The sequence below is a fragment of the Hirundo rustica genome, chromosome 7, assembly GCF_015227805.2.
Source record: "Hirundo rustica isolate bHirRus1 chromosome 7, bHirRus1.pri.v3, whole genome shotgun sequence".
Taxonomy (NCBI): domain Eukaryota; kingdom Metazoa; phylum Chordata; class Aves; order Passeriformes; family Hirundinidae; genus Hirundo; species Hirundo rustica.
The window spans coordinates 8,864,536-8,890,807 of NC_053456.1; the positions used below are offsets into that span (position 1 = coordinate 8,864,536).

The window sequence follows — 26,272 nt, forward strand, 5'->3', positions numbered from 1 at the left end:
AGCATCTCAAAGTTTGCAGCCTGAACATCCCCAGCCTTTTATCCAGCGCCCAGCCACTGGGAATCACCAACGGGAACTTTACCCAGCAACCCCACACCTTCGCTGAAGCCTCCCCATATCTGCAGGTTTCTGTATGTCCCACCCCATGGATGTGAGAGGTCCCGGCTGGCATCTGGGCCCGTTTGTGGGCAGCACAGAGACTGGAGAAAGGGGACATCCGCATAGGACAGCGGTGAGAACGGGCTGAGATAGTTAAAATCACAGCCTGCTCGGGAGAGAGGAAAAAAGTGGGGCTTGTTTCATCCCAGGAAGACATATCCCATGTGCAAAGAGGACACAGGGGGGATGGCAGTTGGCAAAGATTAGGAAAACCCTCCTGACTGCAGGGGTGGTGAAGCACTTAAGGCTAGATTCAGAGGGGCTGCACATCCCTCTGCCCAGGCTTCAAACACACGCTCCAATCGCCTCCCCACGGTTCGGGGGTGGATGAGACAATCCCGTCAGGTGCCTTCCCTCCGTGCTCCTCTACTGAGTGAGCAAACCAAAGCTCCAGAGGGATTTGTTTCCGAGTCCCTGCGGGTTTGCCCCCGTGCTTTTGCCTGGAGATTCTCCCTTTGGTGCCGGCTCCCGGCAGCTTTGGGAGCGCGCTGCCTCCGGTCTTTGGGAGCGGGGCCGTGCGGCGGCGTTGGGGTGTTTGCAGCGGGACAACTCTTTCGCAGCGCGGGGGGAAGAGCCATTATCTGCTCCGCGCCCGGCGGCACAGCTTTTCAGAACGAGTGCACGGCCCCTGATAGCAGGGGCAGAGGCGCAACAAGCCGCACCCGCCCATGAAAATGAGACACCGGCCGGCTCCGAAATGAGTTTATAAATAGAGAATTAAGGTCTGCCTTCGATTCCTGCCCGTAACAGACACCGCGGCCCGGCTGCCCCGGCGGCGCTGCCCTCCCGCCCGCGTGTGTTTAACCCGGGCACGGCAGCGAGGCCCGGGCAGCACTGCGGGCCCGGGGCCGGGGGTCCCAGCGCCCTCACCCTGAGCCGGGCGGTGCCGGGCTGGGCGCCGAGGCGGGCCGTGCCGAGCCGTGCCGGGCCAGGCTGTGCCGAGCCCAGCCGAGCCCAGCCGTGCCCGCGGCCCCGGCGGGCACATGTGCGGGAGGGCGGAGCCCGCGGCCTGACATCACGGCTCCGCTCCCCGCTCCCGGCCGGCGCCGCTCGCCCTTCCGCCCGCCGCCGCCGCGCAGAGGTGAGGGGCGCGGGGGGCCGGGCCGGGCACGGCGGGGCACGGGCAGCGCCGAGGGACCGCGACCGGGCTCGAACCGCCCGCGCCGGGCGGGCAGGGCGGGGGAGGCTCGGCTCGGCTCGGCTCGGCTCGGCGCCGGGGCTGTCCTGCCCGGGGGGAACGCGGTCACCCGGGGCTCCCCCGCCGCCGAGCGCCGGGTCCCGGCCCCCGTTCCGCCGCACCCCCGGCCCGGGATGCCCGCGGCGGGGCTGGGGAGCGGGGCCCGCTGCGCTCCTCCCCTGGGCTCGGGCAGGAGCTCCGGGTCCCCGGGGCGCTTTCGGACGCAGCCGCCTCGGTGCGAGGGTTGATGTTGGGGCTGGGGCCGGGTCCCGGGCGGAGATGTCTGCGGGGGTCGGTGCGTCTCGGTCCGGGCGGTCACTGGGGAGAGGTGGGTGGGATGCTCGTCCCCGGCAGGTCCGCCGGGCTGCGGTGCGGGGTGCCCGCGGGAAGCGCTTTCCCTTCCCGTGGCTGCTGGACACATCCGTGCGGGTGCGGGAAACTCCCCGGTACAGGGCACAAACCCCCCGGAACGGGTCGGGTTCGCTGTTGCGAGTGATGCGATCCTCGTGAGCCCATGGATGGATGGATGGACGGATGGACGGATGGACGGATGGATGGACGGATGGATGGATGGATGGATGGATGGATGGATGGATGGATGGATGGATGGATGGATGCTTGGATGGATGGATGGATGGACGGACGCACGTTCAGGCTGTGCTCCCCAGGGAGCAGCACTTGGCGCTTAGGTTTCACTTTTCATTCTCAACTCGCTAAATGCTTTGAGGAGATGAGTTGCTTCTTCCAGCCAGGGAGAAATCAGCACCGAGATACAAAAAGAAAAAAAAAAAAAAAAAAAAAAAGAAAAAAAAACAACGGGGGGAAAAAATTGGCCAGAGCCCAGGATCCCTCAGAGGCGAGTAGGGAGTGGCTGTGGGGTTTCTGAACCAATGTAGGGACTTTTAAAGGCTACTTTTAAAGGTTGGATGCGTTTGGGGGGGACTTCAGCATTTGATCCAGTAAGAGTAACGAGGGATGAAAGCTGTGAAGGAATTGTAGAGGTGACTTTGTAGCAGGAACATCCCAGGGGTGATGGAAGCTGGGGTGGGACTGTCCCTGTCCCGTGGCCCTGTTCAGGGTGTGACATCTGCCCAAGACAGATGGGCACCGGGGAGCCTGGGGGAGCATTCGGGCTGGGCAGAGGGGCACAGAGCACCCCAGATCATTTCCATCAGAGCAGTCTAAATAAAACTAACACACAGAGAATTGCCTCCTGTGGCAAGAAACCAAAACTGAGAGACAGCAGGAGAGGAAGGCTGTCGCCTACAGCATCAATACTCCTCCTGTGGGCTGAGGAGATGCAGGACTAATGAGATTTAAATACTGCATCGAGCTTTTGATTTCTCTTCTTCTAAAATCACATTTGCTATGAAACAAATTTACAGTAATGTAAGATGCTGCAGTCGCTGCACATATTTGATTTCCTCTGTGATTGTAAAGGAGAAAATGTTGATGACTCAACAAGTCTGTGTTTAACAAACCCACATCAAACCCCAGGAAAACATGCTCTTTGACAGCATAATAATTTTTTTGTTGTTTATTTTCTTCTTCATTTTTGTTTTGGGGTTGTTTTGCTTTTTATTGTTAAGAACTGTGCTTTGACTGTGACCTTGTAACATCACGCCCATAAATAGAAGCAGGTTTAGATTCAGGGGAAACACATTTTTTCCGATGATGGAAGAAGTAGGCCAGCCATGCCAGCTCTCTGGGGAGGTGAAAAAGGCAGTGGCAGTTGTGATAAGAAATGTCACACACCAGGAATTAAAACACACCAATTTGTTATCTATAAGTTTACCATCACTGATTAGAGTTAGTTTTTTGTCAACACCATCCTGGAAGAAAATGCTACTTTCAAATTTGAATTTACTGCTTCTTCGTAGCTTTTCCTATGCAGACCTGCAGTGGATTAAGCAGCTTCACTTCTTCATCTAAGTTTAAGTGAACTGTCACTTAACTGAAAGTAAAAAGCTTCTGAAAACATGTCAGTGACATGGGAGCTTCCAGCACATTTCCAAAAGCCTTTACCTACTCTGGGGCCTAAACATTTTGAAAATTTTCCAGGGTTTTAAGGTACTGAGACAGAAATTCCTCCCATCCTTTTTCCAGGTTCTCAAAATTTCAGTGAGTCTCTCTAAAGCCTTGGTTGTGGCAACACGTGTATTTCCATTTAGTATGAGTACAGCGCTGTAGTCTTTGGAAAAAATGCCCTAAGAGCTCCCCACGGGATGCAGGCTTCACGAATCAGGGTCTGTAGGTAACATCCACCACTGAAGGAGGCTGACACCGACTGCTGATCATGTGCAAGCACTGATAGGTCGTAGAGCTACAGAGTGGTTTGGGTTGGAAGGGACCTTGAAGATCATCTCATTCCAACTCCCACCATGGTCAGGGGTGCCTTCCACTAGAATGTGTTGCTCTAAACCCAGTCCAACCTGATCCTGAGCTCTTCCAGGGATGGGTCATCCACAGCTTCTCTGGGCAATCTGTGCCAGTGTCTCACCACCCTCATAGTGAAGGATTTCTTCCTTATATCTAACATAAGCTTGCCTTCCTTCACCATAAGGGCATTCCTCATTGTCCTGCCACTACAGCCCTTGGGAAAAGTCCCTCTCCAGCTCTCTTCAGGTACTGGAAGTTGCTCTAAGTTCTTCCTGGTGCCTTCTTTTCTCCAGACCAGGCTGAACAACCCCAACTCTTTCAGCCTGTCTTAACAGGAGAGGGGCTCCAGCCTTCTGAGCATCTCTGTGAGCCTTCTTTGCACTCAATCCAGCAGGTCCACATCCATACATTAGATACAGGACAGAACCTGTGCCCAGTGCAGCTTGGCATGGTGGTGACATACACGGTGTTTGTGCTTGTACTCCATGCAAGGGTCTCGCTAGGTCCTTGGGGTCCTGGGGGAGGCATGTGTTCACCTGCAGCTGTTTGTGTCTCTGGGCTGACCTGCAAGACCCCTGCCAGTGCAGGGGAAGAGGTGAAGCGAGCTGGATCTGCTGTGCAGGATGCTGGCCTGAAGGCAAACGGTGTGAGAGGAAGGAGAAGGCAGAATGCTGTGGGGTCTTGCACGGCACCTCAGGGCAGTGAGTTGATTTCCAGCAAAGAGCATCTCTCTCCCACCCATCTGGATGCCCAAAGATGACTACCTGGTCAGCCAGTTGTGTTTGCCTCTCTCCCAGGAGCTTCCCAGGAGCTGCTGGGCAAATCAGAAGAGGCAGTACATGGCCCTACATTCGTTTCCTTTCCTGTTCTCGCCCTGCTTAATCAGGGCTGGCTCAGAGCTCACTCTGTACTGTGTGTCATGCCTGTGCTCCGTGGAGGGGGAAAAAAGATCAGCAGGGGATGGGCTGGCCCTCTGCCACAGGCTGTGCCTTCCCTCCACCCCACACTGCTTCCAGGGCCATCTCCTCCCCGTGTGGTCCTGTGCATCTCTTCTGAGTGACTGGGTGAAGCAAAATCAGAAAGGCCAGGGAGTGCTGATCTTGGAGACCCTTCTAACAGGCGCTGCGGCATGGAAATAGCCAACACAAATATTTCCATGCACACGCAGTGAAATTCCTCCGTGTCTTTCCTGGAAAGAGACAAAGGGTGTTTAAAGAGGCTGGAGCCTGCCAGCTCCCTGTGGTGACTGCTGAAGTCACGTCCTGCCATCTCTGTAGGCCAGGAGAAGGGTGGAAGCCCCAGCTCATTTTAGGCAGGAACACCTCCACCCATCGTGTCTGGCTGCAGGGAGTTACTAGATCTACCTGAGAAGCTTCCACCACCCAGGCTTTGGGTTGCTTTCCTGCTCTTCTCACACTTGTGGAGGAGAAGGCTCAGAAATGTGTGTCACTGAGTGTTTAACTTGGGAAGAGCAGCAAGACAATGAAGACCCCAAAAGAAAGCAAGAGAAGCCATATAAAGCTTAAGTACAACACCTGAAGTTGTTGTAAACCACCCCTTTATGTCACTTAAGAACTGTGAGATGCTAAGCTGAGAAAATATCCTTCTCATTCAGTCACATCAGCCAGATAAGCTCCTGTGTGCTGTGTCAGCATCAGCACTGCTCTAGCAAACTCTGTCTTGCTTCAGGTCTCTGCCTTCCATGGTCTTGCAGTGAAACTGCAGGATTTCCCAGAGTTTCAGATTCCCATTTCATGATGTTTTATTGCGGGGCAGGTCTTTCTCAGGCTTCTCATTACTCTAGCAACACAGTGGGCACAGGCAGCAAGATGTTTTTGCAGAAGAGCAGAGGAAGTTCTTCAGACAAGGACTTTACTGCAGAGCAGTGGCACTGCAAATGGAGGCAAATTTAGGGGAGAAAAGTTTAGGATATCTGTGGCAGAACCTGTTGGTAACTGTGCTTTAAAGTGCATGGTTTTGATGAGAACAGGCCAAAGGTTTGTTTTCCAGTTGTTTATCATAGATATGTAGGTTTTCTGCACAGCATTAAAATGGAGGGTTTATCCTTGGGGACAGGATAAACTGCAAAGTGATCACAGGCTGGTGTAGTTCTGTGGGAGAACTGTAGCCAAAATGTCTGAGCTTATGTGGGAAAAAGAGGTTATTTTGTCCCTGTGGGAAATTCTGGTAGCCCTTTCTCCTCTACTTTCCCCTGTTCTGAAAGATATTTTTGAATTTTGGTCCTGGTGAAGACCATCTTGTGGTCAGGGACATGGACATGCCTTAGGCTTCACTGCTGGCTTCCGAAAACGACATTCTCAATATTTTTCAGTGCATAAACCAGAGGGTGTGTGGAGTTGGGAGGGTCAGTGCTTGTCAGGCCGTGTTTTCATTAGTGTGTGATGGAGTAGGGAGGCACATAGTGAGTTTGTAGGTGACACTGAGCTAGGAGGGACTGGAAACATTTTAGAGAAGAGACTAAGAATTGGAGATTGTGACAAACTGGAGATCTGGTTTGAAAAAAGAGGGCAGTGTGGTAGGACTGAGTGACCGCCAGGACAGCAGGTGAGCGGCCAGCCAGCCAGTGGCCACGGGGAGCCAGAGGACAGGGACACTGTGCCCCATGAGCCAACAGGGGCACGCAGTTGTGCAAAAGCAAACAGACTTCCTGGGATGAAGAAAGAGAAGTGGTGCGTTGGGGAAGCGGCCTCTCTGCTCCAGGTGGTGCTTCATAGGGGCTCAGTTGGAAAATGCACCTCTGGGCGTCCTCCAAGAAAAAATGAGAGCAAGCAACGGAGGCTGAGTTGTTGGACATTCGGTAAAGGACAGCTCTGATGAAAGAGTTGGGTTTCACTCGTGCGGGAAAAACCGAAGGGAGATGTGAAACCTGTTCTCCAAATACAGAACGTGCCTGTCTGCAGACGAGAGGGCAAATCATTTGCTACGTCCTTTGGGGGTAAAAGAGGAAGGGATAAGGTTAACTGGATTGAGAGATAAAGAGGAGAGAAAGCGGGGCTCTGCAGGAGCTTATGGAAGTGGGTTTAGCAGATAAATACCTGATAAACGAGGTAATCAGCTAAAGAGGTGCCCTGGGGCAGGAGGAGGACCTGTGAATGCAAAGTGCACCAGGGTGGAGAAGAGTTGCAGGGGGGACAAGTGGCAGGTCTGGGGTCACAGCAAGCCCGCAGGTCCCGTGGCAGGTGCGGGGTCACAGCAGCGCTTGGAGCCCGCAGCAGCTCAGTCCCACGCCCCGCAGTGCTGCCAGCTCCCTGCCCGGGTCCTGTCCCCCTCCCCAGCCCAGGGGCAGGTGCGGGGTCACAGCAGCGCTCGGAGCCGCAGCAGCTCTGTCCCACGCACCGCAGTGCTGCCAGCTCCCTGCCCGGGTCCTGTCCCCGTCCCCAGCCCAGCGGCAGGAGCACGGGGCGCACAGCAGCGCTTGGAGCCCGCAGCAGCTCTGTCCCACGCCCCGCAGTGCTGCCAGCTCCCTGCCCGGGTCCTGTCCCCGTCCCCAGCCCAGCGGCAGGAGCACGGGGTCACAGCAGCCCCCGATCCCTGTGCCGTGGGCTGAAGGGCGGCACAGCCCCGCTCCCAGCCTTTCCCCATTCCCGGGGCCTGGCTGGCAGCCCGAGGGGGTTTGCGACACGGCTTTTCTGGAAGGGTGGTTAGCATCCTTTGCCAGTTCCTGGTTTGCGCCACTCGGGAGGTAACTCTGCTTTGGAAGGAGAAAGAAGAAAAGGGGCAAGCAAAAAGGGCAGCGAGCTTGGTTTCCGTGACTTTCTCTTGCCGGCAGAGCCGGGGAAGTAATTTCCAGTCAGCCCGGGCAGGACTGAAAGGCTTCTAGAAATGTGCACCAGAGATGAGATTAAAGCAGCTTTGGATAAGCTCTTTTATTGCTTAAATCTGTTCCAGTTCCTACAGGTTCAGGTTCATGGCACTTGCTGTGCTCCCGGGAGGGATGCTCTGTGTGTGGGAAAGAGACTTAAACGTTTGATTTTCCCTGGAAATAAAATGGTGGCAGGGAAAAAAAAAAAAAAAAAAAAAAAAGGTATTTCTGCCCCCAGCAAGAGCTGAGTGGAAAGCTTCAGGTGCTGAATGCTCCTCTCCAGCTAGGGCTTTTGGAGGGTTAACACAGCAGAAGATGCTCTGCAAACAGAGGCTGGAGGGCTTTGGCTTCATGGTTCAAAGGTCTCTCCATGTAGACTGGAAGTCCCCTGGGGGCAGAGATCAGCCCTGTCCCTGGAGTGTGTGTGTTTGTGGGACCACGGCTGGCAGAGCCCAAAGGGACCTTCCCAGTGCAGAAATCAGCAGGTTCCTCTGCCGTGTCCTGACCAAAGGCTCTGCTGCATCGTTTGATTCCTCGTGCTCCTTTGCTGGTCTTTCAACCCATGTGCTTGTCAAGAAATGTGGATAATAATCATGTGCTTTATCTCAGTAACACCCAGGCAGGAGCTGAAGCACAGAGCAGGCTCTTTGATGACCTGCACGGGTTGAATCCACAGCTTATGGAGACTCAGTTGTGGTTGGTCTAAACAAACACTGACTTTGGGGGAAGACACAAAAGCAGATGTTTTCGCCAAGGTGGTGCAGACTGAGTATGTGAGGCTGAGCTCAAAGATGAGTTTCTGTGCAAACAGGAACCAGTTTGGTTTCACTGGACAGGGCATTCATTGGAGCTCTGTATGAGATTATTGTGCCTAAAATTCTTCAGCACAGTTTGATATGTTTAAAACACTGCCTTTTTATTAGAGGTATGGTGAAACTAAGTTGTGTTTTATCTGAATACCAGGGCACTGAAATGAAGCTTGTTTTTTTTTTTTTGTCCAGAACTGAAGCGAAGCTCATGCCTTGCCACCACAGGTCCATCCTTCTTTGGGGTGTGCAACTCAAACACCTTTGGACTGTGAATTACAGGAACCAGCTAGGCTGTCCTCCTGCACCATAGGATGTGAAAGGGGCCCCAAAAGATGGTCTCATTGTTAAAGACATGGTCCAAGATATCTGGGTCATCCCAGACAAACTTGCTGGTGTCCCATCATTGTTAGTATCTCCTTCCCCCACGTCTGTTGAAAGAGGATAACAAATGTGCCCATTCCCCAGTGGCTGCAGGGGATGATCTGCTCAGCAGATTGACTCTGATGTGAGCCCAGGGACACCTGAGCAGGCTCCTGCAGCCCAGCTCCATCCAGAACAGTTGTCCTGCTGCAAAACCTGAGTGAGGCCTCTCAGTGTGGGCAGAGAGGCAGAAAAACCTTGTTTGCCTGGCACCGAGCCTAAGCTAACAGCCTCTGCCAAACCTCAGGTGCAAAATATGTGGAATTATCCCTGTTTTTCTTCTGTGAGAACCCCTCCCTCCCTCTGCCTGGGCAACAGAGATTTGGCTGCTTTATTTTGTGCAGCTGCTGTCTGTCTGATCCCATTCCTCGGGGCAGAAGTTGCCTTTTGGACAGTTTCTGTGGCATGCCCAGCAGAGGTGCTCCCCATCTCACTCACTGCTCATCACTGCTATTGCCCTGCAATTACTAACAGTGATGGCAATGCACATGGGAACAAGCGGGCTACAGCTGGACACAGCAGTGATGTAAGGGTGTCATTCACAGCCCAGCTGAAGGGCAGCTGTGCATTGCATTCAGTATTTTAGTTAGGGAACTGGTGCCCAGTTAGAATTGGAGCTTGTTTATTCCCACTGGGCTGTGCTTTAAATCATCTCGTAGCTTCCTTGGTAAGAAACTGACCTCCTTGAATTGCACCTGCTACAACTCAGCAGGGATGCAGTTTGCTTGATAAGAAAGATCAATAAATGAGATTTTTCTAAATCTGGAGATGCTAAAGATGTGTCCAAGCACCATGACATTCACTCGTGACCTCCTCTGCCTCTGAGTGACTCTGCAGCATCCTGGCCCTGGTGCTTTGCACCGACTCTGGGTGGGTTGACCTTGCTGTGGTGAATTAGCTTTGGGAGGGAGAGTTTCAAGCAGGTGGTGACATGTTGTCCATAGGTGCAGAAAAAGCAGTGTGGACACGGTAAGTCGGGGTGGTGGCAGGAGGCAGGGGGTCTGTGTGCTCCCCAGAGATACAGAAGGGAAAAAAAACTGTTGCCTAATCAGGCAGTCCATTGCCAGGCATCTGTCAGGCAGAGACCACAGTGTTTGTCTCAGTGAAATGTGTTCATGGTGAAAGAGGGATGTTCCCCTCCTTTCTCAGGAGGATTTCAGTGCATGGCACTGACAGCAGTGCAACCCACAGGCAGCAGGCAGCGCCAGGGACTATCCCACCAAGGGCTTGCAGCAGGGGTGAGTCCTGCTCCAAAGCCCCACCAGCCAGAGCATGACTGAAATAACCACACCGAAATTCACAGAAAAGGTTTTGAGTCTTCTTACTTTGTAACCATCCTGCCAACTTCAAAGGCTGTTTAATTCTGTCATCCCTTTTAATCAAAATAACTGGAGACAGCGAAGATGTTTATCTCCAAACACTGCCAACATCTCTCTACATGTTCAGTGGCAGCTGCAGGACAGAGGAAACACACTATAAGAAAAATTGCTTGCAGCAACATTTACATCCCAGTGGGACCACAGAGAAATGTTTTGAGGTGCCTGAAATCGATTATGATATAAGTCTGTGGGTAACAATCACTTTGTCACCCTGAATGCTGATTTCTCCCCTGGTGGCTGAGAGCCAGAGATACGTTTCTTTATTTTGGGGTAATATTTTGTGTGCACAGGTGGTGGAAAAGGGGAGGGGGGTATGGGAGAGCAAGCTAATTATTCTGAACAATATCATTGGCCCTAGAACAAATAGTTCCGGACATTTAGGTGAAGCAAGAAGGTTTCTAAAAGGTAAAGCAGTGAGTGTGTGATAAAGTTCCCATTAAGAAGGGACCAGAAAAAAAAAAAAAAAAACCAAAAACCACCAGAAAACCAGCATCTTTGCAGACAGAGGTCTGAAAGTCATCCCTCTCACTTTTTCCCTGTGGCCCTTTTCTTTGTTTTTCCCCCCACCCATTTTTTTCTCCAGCAGAATAAGCAGAACTGCAGTGTGCTGTTTGATCTCTGTATTTATACAGTGGACATGTGTTTTTAAGGGAAGAAATCACCATGCACTCCTTTGCCTTTGCTTTCCCCTGATAGCACTTCTTCCATGAGCACTCCTTTTGGTCTCTGGGACAAGGTGGTGCTTGGTGTGAGGCAAGGAGAGCAGACAGACCTCTGCCATAGAAACGGTATTGTCACTGAAACCATCATGGGTTTCTACCCAGGACAGTGAATTATAGTTTCAAAGTCCATCTGCTGAAGGTGTTTTTGCAAGCTTTCAGTGAGGAGCAGGATTGAGACCATGGTTGCTGTGTGAGAGATCTCCTCCAGTAACTTGGTTGTGCTTGATGTTTGTCTGCCAGGGACTACCAAGCTGGTGTTTTCATAGTAATGTGACCCTTTGATCATTTTGCTGAGTGGTTTTAACAAATTTACAGCTGATTAAAGTGTACATATGGTATGGGGAGTTGATGCCCACAGGCAGCTCTTGTCATGTCTCTCTAGCATCTGTAGTGAACTTTGGTGCTCAGGCACTTTGGATGAGGAGATCTTTTTGCAGATTATTCACAAGAAAGATTGACTGTCCTAAATGATTTTGAGTGGACATTAGGAAGAAATTCTTTAGTATAAGGCTGGTGAGGCATGGGAACAGGTTGCAAAGAGATCCTGTGGATTCCCCATCCCTGGAGGTGTTCAGGACCAGGATGGATGGGGCTTTGACCAGCCTGGTCTCGTAGGTGTCCCTGCCCATGGCAAGGGGTTGGAAGTAGATGATCTTTAAGTCCCTTCCAACCTGAACCATTCTATGATTCTGTGATCACTATGCACGAGTTCCATCTTCTCAATATTCACTCCCTTTCCCAGATCACTTATGAGCACATTGAACAGCATAAATCCTCAGAGAAATCTCTTGGCAACCCATTCCCATTATGAAAATCATTTCTTTCTTCCCACCCTTTGTTTCCCATTGGTAACCGTTCATGCAGAAGTGCCCTTCCCCTTTGCACCACTACTGTGCCAATCCCAGAAGAGCCTTGGGTGAAGGACATTTCCAAAAACCTATCAAAAACACACCTGTGCCAGGGACCAGGTCACCCCATCCAAATGGTCACCTTCACTTCGAAAGAACTTGACCGGGTATAAGGCAAGACTGCACTCCACCAAAGCCAATTTGTCTCTGTCCCCAATATTTCACAAGTCTGTTAATTACGGTCTTTATTATAGTCTCTAGCAGTGTGCCAATAGAAAAGCCAGATGTCCTGATGTATAACTTCCATGGGCTGCCTTCTGAACCCTTTTAAAATCTCATCCCGGGGAATTTGCCATTCCTTTAGGGTAAATTTGCTGTTCCTTAAGTTGGGAGGCAGATTTGAGCCACTGACACAGCCCATAAGCAGTCTGGCAGCTCCCTGCCTGAGTTTCTTCTGACCTCCAGGTTCAGCTTCTGTGCTGCCTGTGAATTTATTGATCCGCTTAAAACCTTTCCATGCCCTCAATATCTAATCTGTTACAGGGCAAAATTCATTAACGTTTGTAAAGCTCATCAAGATCTTTCATGAGCAAATCTCATCATGTTTTAATATATTTTTTAAATGTCATGAGTAAGTTCTCATTACTCATTAAAGAGCTGAAGCAAACAGTGCTTGCCAGACCCAAATATTGGAACAGGCAAGGGCTGCAACTCTCTTCGATTACCACTTTTAGGACACTTTCATTTCAGTTTGACTTCCTGCCTTGATTCCGCTCTGGCAAATCAGAAGCACCCCTCCAGCTTTTCCAAATGTAGTATCAAGGATCTTCATGGACCCCTTCTTGTAGGAGATGTCTGGTAGCTCCACGGGAACCTCAGAGTTTCTGGTCCCGATTGCTGTTAGTGTTTGCCTGGCTTTGCAGTGTGAGATGACGGCAGAAGATGGATGAGTGCATCCAGGAGGTGTTGGATCACACAACCCCGGGAAACCTCTGTAAAAGCCTTCACCTTCCAACCCAGCATGGTGCTTTGTGCCCCTCCAGCGGCGCCTGTACATTACTGCACATTTCCTGGTGGGTTTGGCAGATGGGTTTGCTACTGGGACCAACACAATACATTCGAGTGGCCCAAGTGGCATTTTTCCCCGTGGCCTCAGATGCGGTCTGGATCTCTGCAAGAGCTCCACGGTGAACTTGCATTTCTCCTTGTTTTCCCCGCCAGGATGTCCAGAGGAGACATGGCCAAACCTCTGCTGGGCCATCGGAGCACGGAGGGCGACTCCAGCCCCACGGCGCCGGCCGGCCGCACCGTGGGCGTGCTGGGCAGCGGGGACTTTGCGCGCTCCTTGGCCGTGCGCCTGGTGTGCTCGGGCTTCAGGGTGGTGGTCGGCAGCCGCAACCCCAAGCGCAAAGCCAGCCTCTTCCCTGCCGCGGCAGAGGTCACCTTCCAGGCCGAGGCGGCGAAGAAGGCGGATGTCATCTTCGTGGCGATTTTCAGGGAGCATTACTCCACCCTCTGTGACCTGGCTGACGTGCTGGTGGGCAAGATCCTGGTGGATGTTAGTAACAACACCGAGATCAACCACCACAAGGAGTCCAACGCGGAGTACTTGGCCTCCCTGTTCCCGGCCTGCACCGTGGTAAAGGGGTTTAATGTGGTTTCTGCGTGGACGCTGCAGTCGGGTGCCAGGGATGGAAATAAGCAGGTATTGTTTTGTTCCAGCAGGGGCTAAATCCCATCTGTTTCAGGAGCTGAGGTCTGGCAGCATCAGCAAACGGCCTTGGGCTCCAGGAAAAGGAGTCTTGAGTGGCTTTGGCATCCAGAGACCACCCCTTAGCTTCTGCATTTCTGCATGTCCAGAAATGAAGTACCTTCACTCAGTTCACTCTTTGTAATCTTTGGAGCATCTGCCTAAGTGCAAAGTATTATTCAGTTGTCTGTTTATCTAAACAGAGCCAGTAAAACAAACTGACAGTGCATGCATGAAAGGAAACCTGTCCAGGGGAGAGGTCTTTGTCAGCCATGGTAAATCACTGTCAAAAAGCCTGCCGGGAATTGTGATGCTCACTGGAATAGCATAGGCTCCCTGTGACGCAGAATCCCTCCCGATGCACTCGATCCCAGCAGCCCGATTTCTTTGCCCTACGTGTGTATTTCTGTTCCTTGCAGGTTCTGATCTGCTCAAATAACCAAGAAGCCAAGCGCACCGTAGCAGAAATCGCTCAAGTCATGGGATTCACCCCCGTGGACATGGGCTGCATGTCATCAGCCTGCGAGATCGAGAACATTCCCCTGCGCCTCCTGCCGGCCTGGAAAATCCCCGTCTTTTTGGCTCTGGGGCTTTTTCTTTGCTTCTTCACCTACAACCTGATCCGGCAGGTCATCCACCCTTACATCAGGGAGCAGAAGAACAAGCTGTACAAGATCCCCATCGAGGTGGTCAACACCACGCTGCCGTGCGTGTCCTACGTCATGCTGTCTCTCGTCTACCTGCCCGGGGTGCTGGCGGCCTGCTCCCAGCTCTACTACGGCACCAAGTACAGGCGCTTCCCAGACTGGCTGGACCAGTGGCTCCAGCACCGAAAGCAGATCGGTCTCCTGAGCTTCTTCTGTGCAGCCCTGCACGCTGTGTACAGCCTCTGCCTGCCCATGCGCCGCTCCCACCGGTACCTGCTGATCGAGACGGCTGTCAAGCAGGTAACGGGGCTGCTCCTCAGTTCAGCGCCCGCAGGGATCTTCTGAACCCGTAAACGTGTTACGTGTTGGGTGGTGGGCTTAGTGTCTTGGCTTTCTGTCTTCCAAAGAAGGTGTGGGACGGTGGGGGGAAAAGCTGTTACCTCTAGGAGCACTTCCCCCCCAGGTGGGCTGCACGCCACGGACTGAGCACTCGCCTGTCTGTGCTGGGGACCTGCCATCTCCCTGGATACACAGCTCCCTCTGCGTTTACAGCCAGGGCTGGGATCAACCCTCCCCACCCCGTGCCATTGCTCCCCAGAAACCCTGAGAAGCCTTGAAAACCAGCCTTGCCCAGCACTGGTGTGTCTGAGACTAGGTCAGAGGCAGGAAAAATGCTAGGAGAGGGGAAATCCAACGGTAGGAGGAGCAGAGTTCCCTTCAGCTCCCAAAATCTTGGGAGATCCCTCTTTGTTCACACTGATGTTCATAATTGTGCCTGCTGGAATAACCGAGTCACAAACCAGAGAGGGTTGCATGTCCTCATCACCGTGTGCCTGCAGGAGTTTAACAAAATGGTGGTGAAGAACCGGTTATAAAAGAACAAGGAAATGGAAAAGGACTTTATTGCTTTATGGACACTCTCAGCAGTGTTTATCCAGTGTGAGATTGCTGCCTTCAGGCAGTTCAGCCAGCTCTGTATCTCGGCAGTGCCATGGGAGGATGGGATTTGCTCTTTCCTGCCCCTGACTTCTCACTCCTCCACACTGCTCCCTCCTGGGATGGCACAGGCTTCACACAGCCGAGGGGGGAATGTGGTCGAGGAATTGCCCCACAACCACTCTGCTTTCTCTGCTGGGGTATTTGGCCAAGGGCCTGTGGGGGCAGAGGGGAGCAGGGTGGCTAGTTTTGGCAGCAGTGCCTGTTCAGAGCATCCATCAAACACCATTCCCAGCCTCTCAGCTCCAGCCTTGAGCAGGTTCTTCTCAATTGCCACCGTTGCACATTAATCTCAGGCAAGCATCCTGTGTTCATTTCCCCTCTACCTCCTGTTTTCTAGCAACATCTTTGTTTAGTAAATTAAACCCATTTAATGGGCTAAGGAGGATAGTTCTAAATGTTCCTCTTTGCCATGCAGTATAAAACCCATCTTCCCTTCCATTAGCATGAACAATTTCCCCCCTAAATGCACTTAAAACAAAGGTTATTAGAGACTACTGCATATTCAAGCATCTGTATTTGTTTTCATGGCTTTAAACTGAACTCTCATTGTAATTATCTTTCCAAATGTGACTTTGGGGCTTGCTACTGTGGTTACAGGCATGAGAGCATTCAGCAGTTCTTCCCAGCAGGCTTCAAATCAGCTCTAGCTTTGGCCAAATGGCTTTGGGATAAGAGACTATTTTCCACATCTCCCAATCAGGCAAATAGTGCTGGAGGTGTGAATAGGACCCAGTGCTCATCCAGGAAACCTGCTTCCAAAACCAAAACAGATGAAATTCAGTTCCTCTGTCCCTAAGCGCCCCGTTTTAACAAACCTTCATTGTCATGCCAGGCTGTGGAGAAGAAGATGACAATCTGGGTAGAGGAGGAAGTCTGGAGGATGGAGATTTATATCTCTGTTGGAATAATTGCCCTGGGCTTGCTGTCGGTACTTGCCATCACTTCACTTCCATCCATCGCAAACTCTCTCAACTGGAGGGAATTCAGTTTCATTCAGGTAAAGTTGACGTTTGCTGATGCCAGAGAGTGATTCTGCAGAATCAGAGTCAGGCCCTCACTCAGGCAGGGCAGGGGTTGAGATTAAGTTCACCTGCTTTCCCAGCACATCCTGCTCTGGCAGGGCCCTGCAAGCTGTGCACTGGTGCCAGCAGCAAAACCTCCCCGTGCACCCCAGAGCCACAGACCCCTCGTCCAGGAGGTGACCCAGAGGCAGAGAGGGGCAGAGGGCTGTGGTGTGTCCTGGGGCCCTGCTGCTCTCACACAGGGCTTGCCCTGTCTAAGGAAGGTGCTTTTCTCAGGAGAAGGGAAAATGCAAGTTTGTCATGGGCATCCACATGAGAATCAGCAGCAGCAGAGCTGTGGAGGGCAGGCAGGGAGCTCCCTGTGGACACAGCTGGCTACAGGACACAGATCTGCCCTTACTTCAGGGAGAGTGAGCTGCTGAAAGGGAGAGCCTGGGAGGACAGGGCAGGGAAAAGACAGGTTTGGCAGAGCTTTCATGCACCCACGTGTTCAATAGGCAAGTTCAAAATAGCTTAGAGTGGTCTGTAAACTGCCAGAGCCCACACAGCACAGTGAACTGGGTGTGATTTCAGTGCAAAGACCATGTCTGATTCGAAAAACTGAATTAGTAATGTAGTTTTTCCCCAGGGGTTTAGGAGCCTTCCTCCCACTTGCAGTGATGGCCAAGCTCCCAAGGGCCAAATTCCCTTGGCGACCTGAGTCTGCCCCATGAGATGTTCACAGGCCATATTCAGTGGCTGCAGCTTTTTCAGGGATGCATTTGGAGCCAGGCTTAGGGCTAATTAACGGAGATAGCAGAGAATGAACCTTTCAAGTATCCCCTGCACATTAGAGCTGATTTTGAGGGCAGATCCCACTCGCTGTGTCGCAGTCATATCCCACAGCCCTAAAACCCCCTTGGCCCTTGTGCTTCCTACACCAGGGCTGCTTAGCATGCAGCAGGCTTTGTGTGCCACTGCAGTAATCCCTGTGGCACCCAACGTGCCTGAGCCCCCCCAGGACCCCATCCCCCTGCAGCTCTCCTGTGGAGCCTCCCTTTGCACCACACTGGCACACACCTAACTCTTCCAAAAGGGAGGGCAGGGTGCAGGGATGCAGAGGTGAATATCTATCATCCAGCCTCTGTTAAGCTCTGCTGAAGCTCTTCAGTGGTATATAAATAATTCAATATTCAATAGAGCAGGAGTTTGAAGTCTGCTCCCCTGCTTCTCCCACGAGTGCCCCGATCACCAAACGAGCAATCCAGTTTGTCTTCTTTCCCCTCTTGCTGTGGGCTAGCCAGTAATTATTTACAGAGTAGAATAGCTGCACCGGGAGAGCTTGACCTCGAGAGATCATCCCTCGAGGACAGGGGAGAGCTGGCTTTAAACCTCTCTTTCAGACTGGACAGTGGGAGCATATTAATTCTCACCACCGTACCTCAGGGGAGGGCTGCAGCTGCTGGGACACTGGATAAATCAGTCCTGGCTTAGGCATCTCGTACCAAGGAATCCCAAACGGAGGGAAGTATCTCCTTGCAGCCTGGAAGGAGGCTTTGAAGCCCCCTGCATTTCCCTTTGGCTCCCCAGGCAGCCTGGCAGCTGTCCTGGAGGGTGCTGGCGTTGTGTCACGTAACACTCACGTAGTCGTGGCAGGCAGCGCGTGTGACACGACTGCCCCATCTGCCCTTTGGGACCCCCTCCCGAGCCTTTCTAAGGCTGTGTCAGCACTGGGACCAGGCAAATCTGTGAGGGTCGGTTCCAAAATAGCTCTTGGCTGCCCCACATGGGAACTGGCTGGCTTAGTTCATGGAAAGATTCTCCCACCTATTTCTGTCTGCGTGGAATAAAGCGTGACAGTGTGACACCAGCTCCCAGCTGATCACATGCAGGAGAGGCACGGCTGGTATTGTGCCTTACTGGGGAAATACCATGTAAAAAGAGCAGGTCACAGATCTCCTGGCATGTTAGCTTCCTTTTTTTTTTTTTTTTTTTTAATTATTTACTCCTCAATAAGTCGGTGGTGCCTTTCTTGGGGGAATTAAAAGAGCAGCTACAGCTACTGCTTCCAGGCTCCAGAGGTTACATTCAGAGGTCAGCACGAGCCTCCCTGAATTAATGCACAGTGGCACAGTGTAAATACAAGGGGTGAAGCATGAGGCTGCTTTCTCAAATATTTGGGATTTCTAGCACCTCTACAGCATAAAAGAGGTGAAATGCAGAGTGCAGACGCCCCAGCCAGATGCCTTCCAGAAAATGCAGCAGTTTGTTCCCATCTCAGTTGAACTGGATGGTGTTTGAGAGATGCTGTACCAAAAGCCACATGTGAGGCAAATCCAGGAATCATTTTTGTCCCTTCCTTACCCAGAACTTCCCAAGTCTGACATTTTCCAGCAGCCAGTGTGTACACCTGTATTAGTGCCATATCCTGACACAGTGTTAAAATACACATCTGTTACCTGACAGGTCGAAAATCCCATTTGTATTGTCACCAAAGTTATAGGAAAAAGGTTAATTTTCACAGTAGCTCCTGCACATGCACAAATTTCAATTAAATGCAGTTAAATTGGATACACAGTTCCCCTGTGTGTCCAGTTTGAACAGAAAATGTACAGGATCGAAACACTGGCTAACAGGAATGATTTGTGTGTAATTCAACTTATAGGAGACATTTTTAATGTTCCCCAGTGATTTGTAAATCAACTCTAATTGCCTGAGAAGTAAAAATGTGTATGATTGCCTTTACCTTCCTATCCTGAGAAGCCCTCCTGGAATCTGAAGGTTGGATTGACCTGCTTTCTTTCATAGTTCATGTAGCATAAGATGTAAAGAATCTGTAATCAGACCTCTTCTAACGCTCCTGTCAAGGCAGTGCAAGGGGCCAGAGCTGCTTCCATTGAGCTAATAATTTCATAGTACTGATGGCTGCACAAGTCAGAAATATATCTGGGTCAGGAAGGGGCTCTTTTGCCTTCAGTGCTGCCCAGGGATTTTGAAATGAGCCACATGTGACTGGATCACCTTTGCTGATGCATTACAGGGAGCCTGCAGGCACCAAGGAAATGGAGGAGGTCGAAGAGTTAATGCAGAGTAGAAAATACATGCAAACCCTGCATCAGGAAGATACCATCCTCATACAGCATCTTTCAGAGAGTTTTAACACCCTTACAGGGCTGCTGGCCCCACACTCCCCATGTTGTGACAGTAAAAAAAAAAGAACCTCTGCCACTGTTTAAAATAAAACCCAGGAAGATTCCATAGCTAGAAACTGCATAGAGAGGATCAATGAGAGCAAACAAGTGGTATCAGGGCTAAGCACGCTGGCAAATCAGCCCCCTGGGATGCTCAGCAGGCTCTGCATTGTACTGCACTGAGTGTGTATTGAGCTGTAAATACTGAGCCAAGCTGCAATCAGCAAAACTTTGGGGTTTTGTGCACTTACAGACCTGCCTGTATCCAGCTGTGTGGCGGTGCAGCCATGGCTCCTTCAGCCAGCATCAGCACTGGGACCCCCCTCTGCTCACCCCAGTCAGCTCCTCGTTTGTGTTAGGAGAGGCTCAGCCCATTGCTGCTGTCAGAGGAGCTGCCAGCCCTGTCTCCAGCCACCAGCAGCTTAGCCATGTGCTTGTTGCCATGTGTTTGTTGCCAATTAGCCTTTTTGTTTCATCCCCGCCATCCACACACAAAGGTGGGTCAGTCACGGAGCGCCTGTGATGGCTTGTCACCTTGGGTCCTATTAATTTCCTCTCCTGCTCTCCCCCAGAAACTGTAGAGGAACAAGGTGATTCTCTCCAGTTCTGGCATCTCTGCCATGCACAGAGCCCTGCTCAGGCTGACTGAATGCAGCCCCTGCCCAGGGCGGAAAGCATCTGCTCTTGGATTCACCCTGTCCCCTTTTCCCTTCCCTGCTTTGCCAGGTGAGTCCTAATCTGGTACTTCAAACCTTTTGCCACCCTGGGGTTTTTTTGCCTGTTGGAGAGAATCTTAACCTCTAAATGATGGATGATCTGCAGGTCAGGTCCTGCTGTAAGGTTCAGCTGTGACCACGGCATATTTCAGCAAACTCCTCCTTAATGTTCCAAATGCCACTAGTCTTGACCCTGTTGGGTTTGCTGCTTTTTACCACTTTGGTTTAGGACATGGACACGGCTTCTGGTGAGAAGGACATCTGTGCCTGAAAGAAAGGATAAGTGTGGGGTTGCACACAGGACTGAGGTTCAGTTCCCAGCTCTGTTCCCAACTCCTGGCATGACCTTGAGTACAGCTCAGCTGTAACACAGAGGGGAGTTCTTCCCTGTCTTGGCAGGACTCAGCAATACCCACATGACTGCCTGATAGATACTTCTATCACTAAAAGTGAACTACCTAGTTCTGGTAGCACATTTTAGAGCTTTCCTTCCCTCCCTTGCCCAGTCCCCTCAGCTGTTTAAAAGCTCAGAAGTTTAGAGGAATCTTGATCTGGTTTTTTGGTAACAACCTAGAACATTTTTAAAAGTTGTCTGGGTTTTTAAATTGTTTCTCAGCAATCAAAAATAGAAGGGGAAGCTATGAATTGAGTAGTTCTTCGGCTGAAACTGTTTTTTCAGAAGACGATGAGTCCTTCCTCCCATCTTGCCCTGGTTCCTTATTTCCCTTCCATATCCTCTTTCCTGGACATAACTTCAGGAGGACGGTGTTCCTTGCTGATCTCTGCACCAAGACAGATATTTTGGCTAGTAAAGGCTTTCTTCCCTAAGTTAGGGACACAAGCAGCAATTTTTTCCCTGTCTAGGCATCTTGAAATTTGGTTGTTATTTCAGGCTTAGACCAAGCATTCAAAGTAAGGCAGCAGAGCAAGATGCTACACCTGTGCTTTTCTCTGAAAACACAGCAGCAAATGCCTGTGAAAAGGAAAACACAGCGAGTGCCCAGTGCTGCTGAGCGCCAGCAGGCAGTGGGAGCTGGCAAGCTCAGGAGCCACCACCTCTGATGCTGGCAGGAGGCCATCAGTGAGGGAAACAGTTTAAACCCTGCCTTTGACAGCAACCCTCAGAGGGAGCTGGAAATACTCAGGAGGTGTCTCTGTGGATGCTTGGGAGCATGATCTCAGCTGAAAATGGGGGAAGTTCCTGCCTGCAGAACAGGGGCCGGGTTCTCGCTGCCTCCCTGAGTGGATGAAGGGCTCTTGGCTCCCCATTCCAAGGGCTTAGCCTGTCACACGGCCTTTGAACCAACACAGAGGAGAAAACCCTTGAGGGCTGCTGCTTTCCTCAGAACAGAGCACTTCTGCCTGCACAATCTCATTTTCCTGTAGATGACACCAGTCACCTGAAGATGTCTTTGCTCTGTGTGGAGCTGTGGCTTCACCCACTTCTAGCAGTGCCAGCTGTGGTCCAGAGCCACATCACTGATGCTCCATCCTGCTGGTCAGAAGCCTCAGACTGGCAGGGCAGAGCTGGCAGCTGCAGCTCGGGAGGAGCCCTTGGGAGCTGCCCGTGCCCACCAGCTCAGCAGGGGCTGGGGGCTGCTGCTTCACAGGATGCAGGAGCCCTCCTCTCTGCTGAGGTGGCAGCACCTTCTGGGAAATTCCTGCTGAGCTTCTAATGTCACACTTAACCTCTGATTAGACAAAGAAAAACGCAGTCTGGCACACCACCCAGGAAAGGTTTCCTGCCGTGTTTTATTCTGTCCAGGAAATGCAGAGGAGTACCCATGGCTTTCTCTGTGCCACGTACACTTAGAAAATAATGTCAAAAATACAGGAATACAGCTAGGCACGAGGTACTCTGCTAACTGGTGTGTGTTTCTCTTCCTTTCAGTCCTCCCTTGGATTTATTGCCTTGGTGATCAGCACTCTGCACACCCTCACGTACGGCTGGTCGAGGGCCTTCGATGAGAATCAGTACAAATTCTACCTGCCCCCAACATACACCCTCACCTTGCTGGTCCCATGCACTGTGATCATAGCAAAAGTCATCTTCAGTTTGCCCTGCATCCGGCACAGACTTCTGCGAATCAGGAGGGGCTGGGAGAAGGGCAGATACGTCAAATTCGTTCTGCCCAGCGCAACGGGGGAATTTTCAAGTGGGGAGACCTCCAGCAATGTCTAACAGCCCCAGCTTGGAGGATTTCGAAGCACTATCGACATTTCTACAAAGGTGTTTCTTTTTCTTAAATACATGTATGTTTTGGTATAATGGTATTGTGGATTAAAAAAAAAATAATAATAAAATTTGGTGACTCTAGAAAATGGATGACCATCAAACTAGGTTAGATTTAACTAGGAGTTAAATTATATTGCTGATTTGCTAGGACAATTATTGCCTTAAAAACAGCTGTGAGAGCCAAGCTAGCAGCACTAATATACATGGGAAACTGATGGACTCTGTTAGTCAGATCAGCTCCCCAAACCGGTAATTCTCGGTTGCTTTCCTAGCTGCTCTCATAAATTTCAATGCCTTTGTTTTTTTAATATGAGGTTGCACAGATTTTCTGGCGTTTATGACAGCAAAGATACCCTGCCTCTTGAGTGTATGGATCAGTCAAGGCAGTGAGGTTTAGAAAGATCAGTTGCATCTGGTTTTGTTCTCCTCAATGAACTCTGTGGACAAGTCAGGACACCTATATTCATGTTATTGTGACAGGGGATTTTACTAAAATCATCAAATCTGACAGCAAGCCCGGTATCCCTGTTCTCTCAAATACAGACAGCACTTCTGGTCCTGGAAGCAGTGCCTGATGCATGTTTATAAGCTGAGGAAATAAAGCAGCTTTTCCAGCAGTGTAAAATCATTTGAGAGAGAGATATCCCCAATACCAGACGTCTGGTCGGCACTGCTGGCTCTGAGATGACAGCTACTGCTGCATGTTCTCTGTTATACTGAGCCAAAGTTTCAAGCAGTATTTGATTGAAATAGAGCGAGGATAATTATTGGAAAGGCCTGCTGCTTCACAAAATTACATGGAGAAAACCAAGGCCCTCCAGCTGGCCTGACATCAAATAATAGGGTGAAGCTTTTAGAAATCGCTGTCACCTGAACATTCCCATTTAAGCAAACAAAACAGCAGCTCTAAACCCACTGGTTTCACTAGCAATAATAAGATCTTTGAACAGTCCTGCCAAGGGATCATCAGCTCTTTACCACAACATGAAAACATGGCAGTAGTACATTTTGGGCACAGTCCTTCATTGCCTTACACCTTAAGGAGTAACTTGCTAGATCACAAAGCAGGTATGAAATGCTCTTCAGACTTCACACCCACCGTGGACAAGGCACAGGGCAAAGAAGATTTCTGCCCTAATTTCGTGTTTCACCTGTCACTCTCTGTGAAGTTCTTACTCTTTATCAGAATAATTCTTTAGGTTTTAGACATCCAAATCACCAAACAGTGAATGGACAGCCATTCACTAAAGCTCATCTAAAAGCAAGCAATCAGGATGACACAAGAAGACTACCTCAGTAAGGTCAGGTACAGGGACATGCCTGGAACAGCCTCATTTTCCCACAGTTAAGGAAAAGACTTCAGTGTTGAATATTGCTTTGAGAAACAAGAGCTTTCAGCACCAAATGAGGTGCAGCTTGTGGGACAAGGAAGCGCTGGTTACCAGACCAGTTAACAGAAGGGGCAGGGGGAATTATCAGCTTTGGGGCACATAAACCCTTCTACAAGCCAACGTTGCTCCCATAACCTGGAAAAGTAATACACAGACAGAGACTCATGAGAATTAGTCTGTTTATCCTCAAGTAACTACAGTGAGTAATATTCTCCAAATATTGCTCATGTGGCCAGTGATGATATTGAGGGTTAGTTCTTGCCTAACACTTACAGTAAAGTCTCTAAGTGCTGCTTCTTGTTGCTGAATAAAAATAAACTGGCTGGAGGGGAAAGCCTAGATTTCATAATCAGGTGATTTTTGTTGTTGTTGTTTTGATGGGGCTTGGGCAATATGGTGAAGGTATAATTCTTTACCACTGTCCCCTTCAGCAAGCTGAGTTTATTAGTTTTTCCCATCCACCTCCAGAATTTTGCCCAGATTGGCACCTGACCAAATCACTGTCCAAGCAGACTGATGACCCAACACTATTCATTTCTGGTTAAGGTGATAGTTGAAGTTTCCACATGGTTTTGAGACAGTTTTACCTGAATGTAATCCCACTCCAGTTTTACTCATCCTTGAGGGAAGACTGGATTTGGCAAGCCTGGTTTTCAGTTGTCCTTTCCATTTAATCATCAGGCAAAGACAACATAAAAGCACCAGTTCACACACTTTATGATGTATTTCAATGCCTTTTTTTTCCCATCTAGGTTTCTTTTCACATCTTTAGGTCAGGCAAGATTACTATCTGGAGGCCAAAAAAGATTAGGAGGCAGGGAAAGAGCATTACACAGGCTTGCAGGCTTTGTCTTCAAGGGGAAAAGAATGGCTTCTTTTGAGTCACTGCAAGGTTAAAGACTCACCTTTCTGCCCAGCAGAAAGTTTGCACCCTTGCTTTGTTTACACAACTTCCATGCCTACAAACCCTTTCCCGTGGCAAAGGGACAATTTCCATGAGCAGAAGGGGAGTCAGTGAGTCAGCACGGTGCTTTGCAGATGGACACAAGCCCAAAAAGAGACAAGACAAGCCAGCTCAAAATCCCCACAGCTACTGCAGCTCTACAGCATAAAAAAAAAAAAAAATAACCCACACCAAAAAGCTGGTCAAGTGTCTCCAGGTAATGCCTGTGCCAATAGACTGGACAGCCAGCCACCATTTCTTTTGAAAACCAAAACCAATTCTTATAAATTGCAGCATTTCACATGTTGCCCTCTCTATGTATCTGATCCTTAAATGACACAACAGTTTGAGTCATTTCTTCTGATTCTGGAATGCTGAAAATGAAACTAAGGAATTTTTCAATTATTTTTTCCCCTAAGCATTTTTGATGTGCATAGCACATTCAGTGAAATTGGCTTAAAATTTACCCTTTAACTGGTTTTGTACTTGAAGTTTTTCTCTCTCTCTGTATATATGTACACACACACAAATATATGTATCTTATTGCAGAATATATAGCTTGAATGTAAAAATCTTTGTATTTTTATTTTCTGTACTGCCTATGTGCCTCTGGGATATGTAAGAACCAAATGAAAAGCTGTAAGAGTAAGGCCAGTTTTAATCACTGGCCTCTGTAGTTACATAAAGATATTCTGAACAGGTCTACATAATTATATCAGAACTCGTGTGAGTCTTTTTTCCCACCTCCCCCCAAACAAAACCATTACTTTAATGGCAGTAGTAGAGGAGTGTCATTATCTAGAATTTACCCATTAAGAAATGAAACCCACTACAGCCAGCAGCTTGTAGAATCTCATTATCAAGGTAACAAAATGATCATTGCTGTGACCCATGGTGCCAGGGCTCAATTACCGAGTTCCTATGCAGGTGAGAGGGCACAAGTGTGTGCCGACATTTCATTGCAGGGGGCAACTGATATTACACAGCACTTGTAGCACAGGATCCAACAAGCTTAATTCACTAAATAGAAAGTGCTGTTGATACAGAGTTCAAGGAAGAAGGAGTTCCAGATGGGGGACTGCAAAGAAAGATGCAGTTTTAATAAATTTGTTCTCTGCTTCTCAAGTCACTTTTTCATACAAGTGGCATGCCAGATCAACCAACTTCTGGATCTGTAGCATTGCATTTTAATGAGCTAATTTGTAAGTTGATTTTAATGAGTTCATTTAAATTCCTGAGCTGAAGATTAACCTCTGCAGGTACAGTTCTCTCACTCCTTCAGTTTAATAATACAAGGCTTTAAACAGTGCAATTGGTTTCTTGCTCTTAAGGGATTTACTCACAAAGTATCGAACTATAATTTAATCTTTAGGGGGATGCACTTGCTTCAGCATCTCTGTGCAATATATTTCCTCCAGTCTCTCCAAGATGGCCAGCACAGCTACCATCAGCAACAAAACCTGGTGTTTTTCTTGAGCTCTCAATTTCACACACTGAGCTAGCGGGACTTGCAGACTGTGCCTTGGGTTTGAGGAACGAGATTTGTTACACCAGAAGAGTTTTCTTTTATCTATTTATTGTGCCTTAATAAGCAGCGTCAGTTTTGCAGAATTTCTGCACAAGTTTGCGTGTGTGTGTGTGTGTGTGTGTACCACACACATTTTAAAGCTGAGCACAGAATG

General features: G+C 49.9%; 1 protein-coding gene across 2 annotated transcripts; it reads left to right on the forward strand.

Annotated features, from left to right (window-relative positions):
• Nucleotides 1–1,181: 1,181 nt before the first annotated feature.
• STEAP3 (STEAP3 metalloreductase) lies at nucleotides 1,182–25,249 on the forward strand. Of its 2 annotated transcripts, XM_040070036.2 has the most exons (5): nucleotides 1,184–1,240; nucleotides 12,938–13,421; nucleotides 13,886–14,413; nucleotides 15,945–16,109; nucleotides 21,912–25,249. In XM_040070036.2, the coding sequence occupies exons 2-5, from the start codon at nucleotides 12,939–12,941 to the stop codon at nucleotides 22,200–22,202; spliced, it is 1,467 nt and encodes a 488-aa protein (XP_039925970.1). In that variant the 5' UTR covers nucleotides 1,184–1,240; nucleotide 12,938; the 3' UTR covers nucleotides 22,203–25,249. The 2 variants fall into 2 exon arrangements, with proteins under 2 accessions (XP_039925972.1, XP_039925970.1); XM_040070038.2 differs by lacking the exon at nucleotides 15,945–16,109 and having other exon boundaries at nucleotides 1,182–1,240.
• Nucleotides 25,250–26,272: the final 1,023 nt, after the last annotated feature.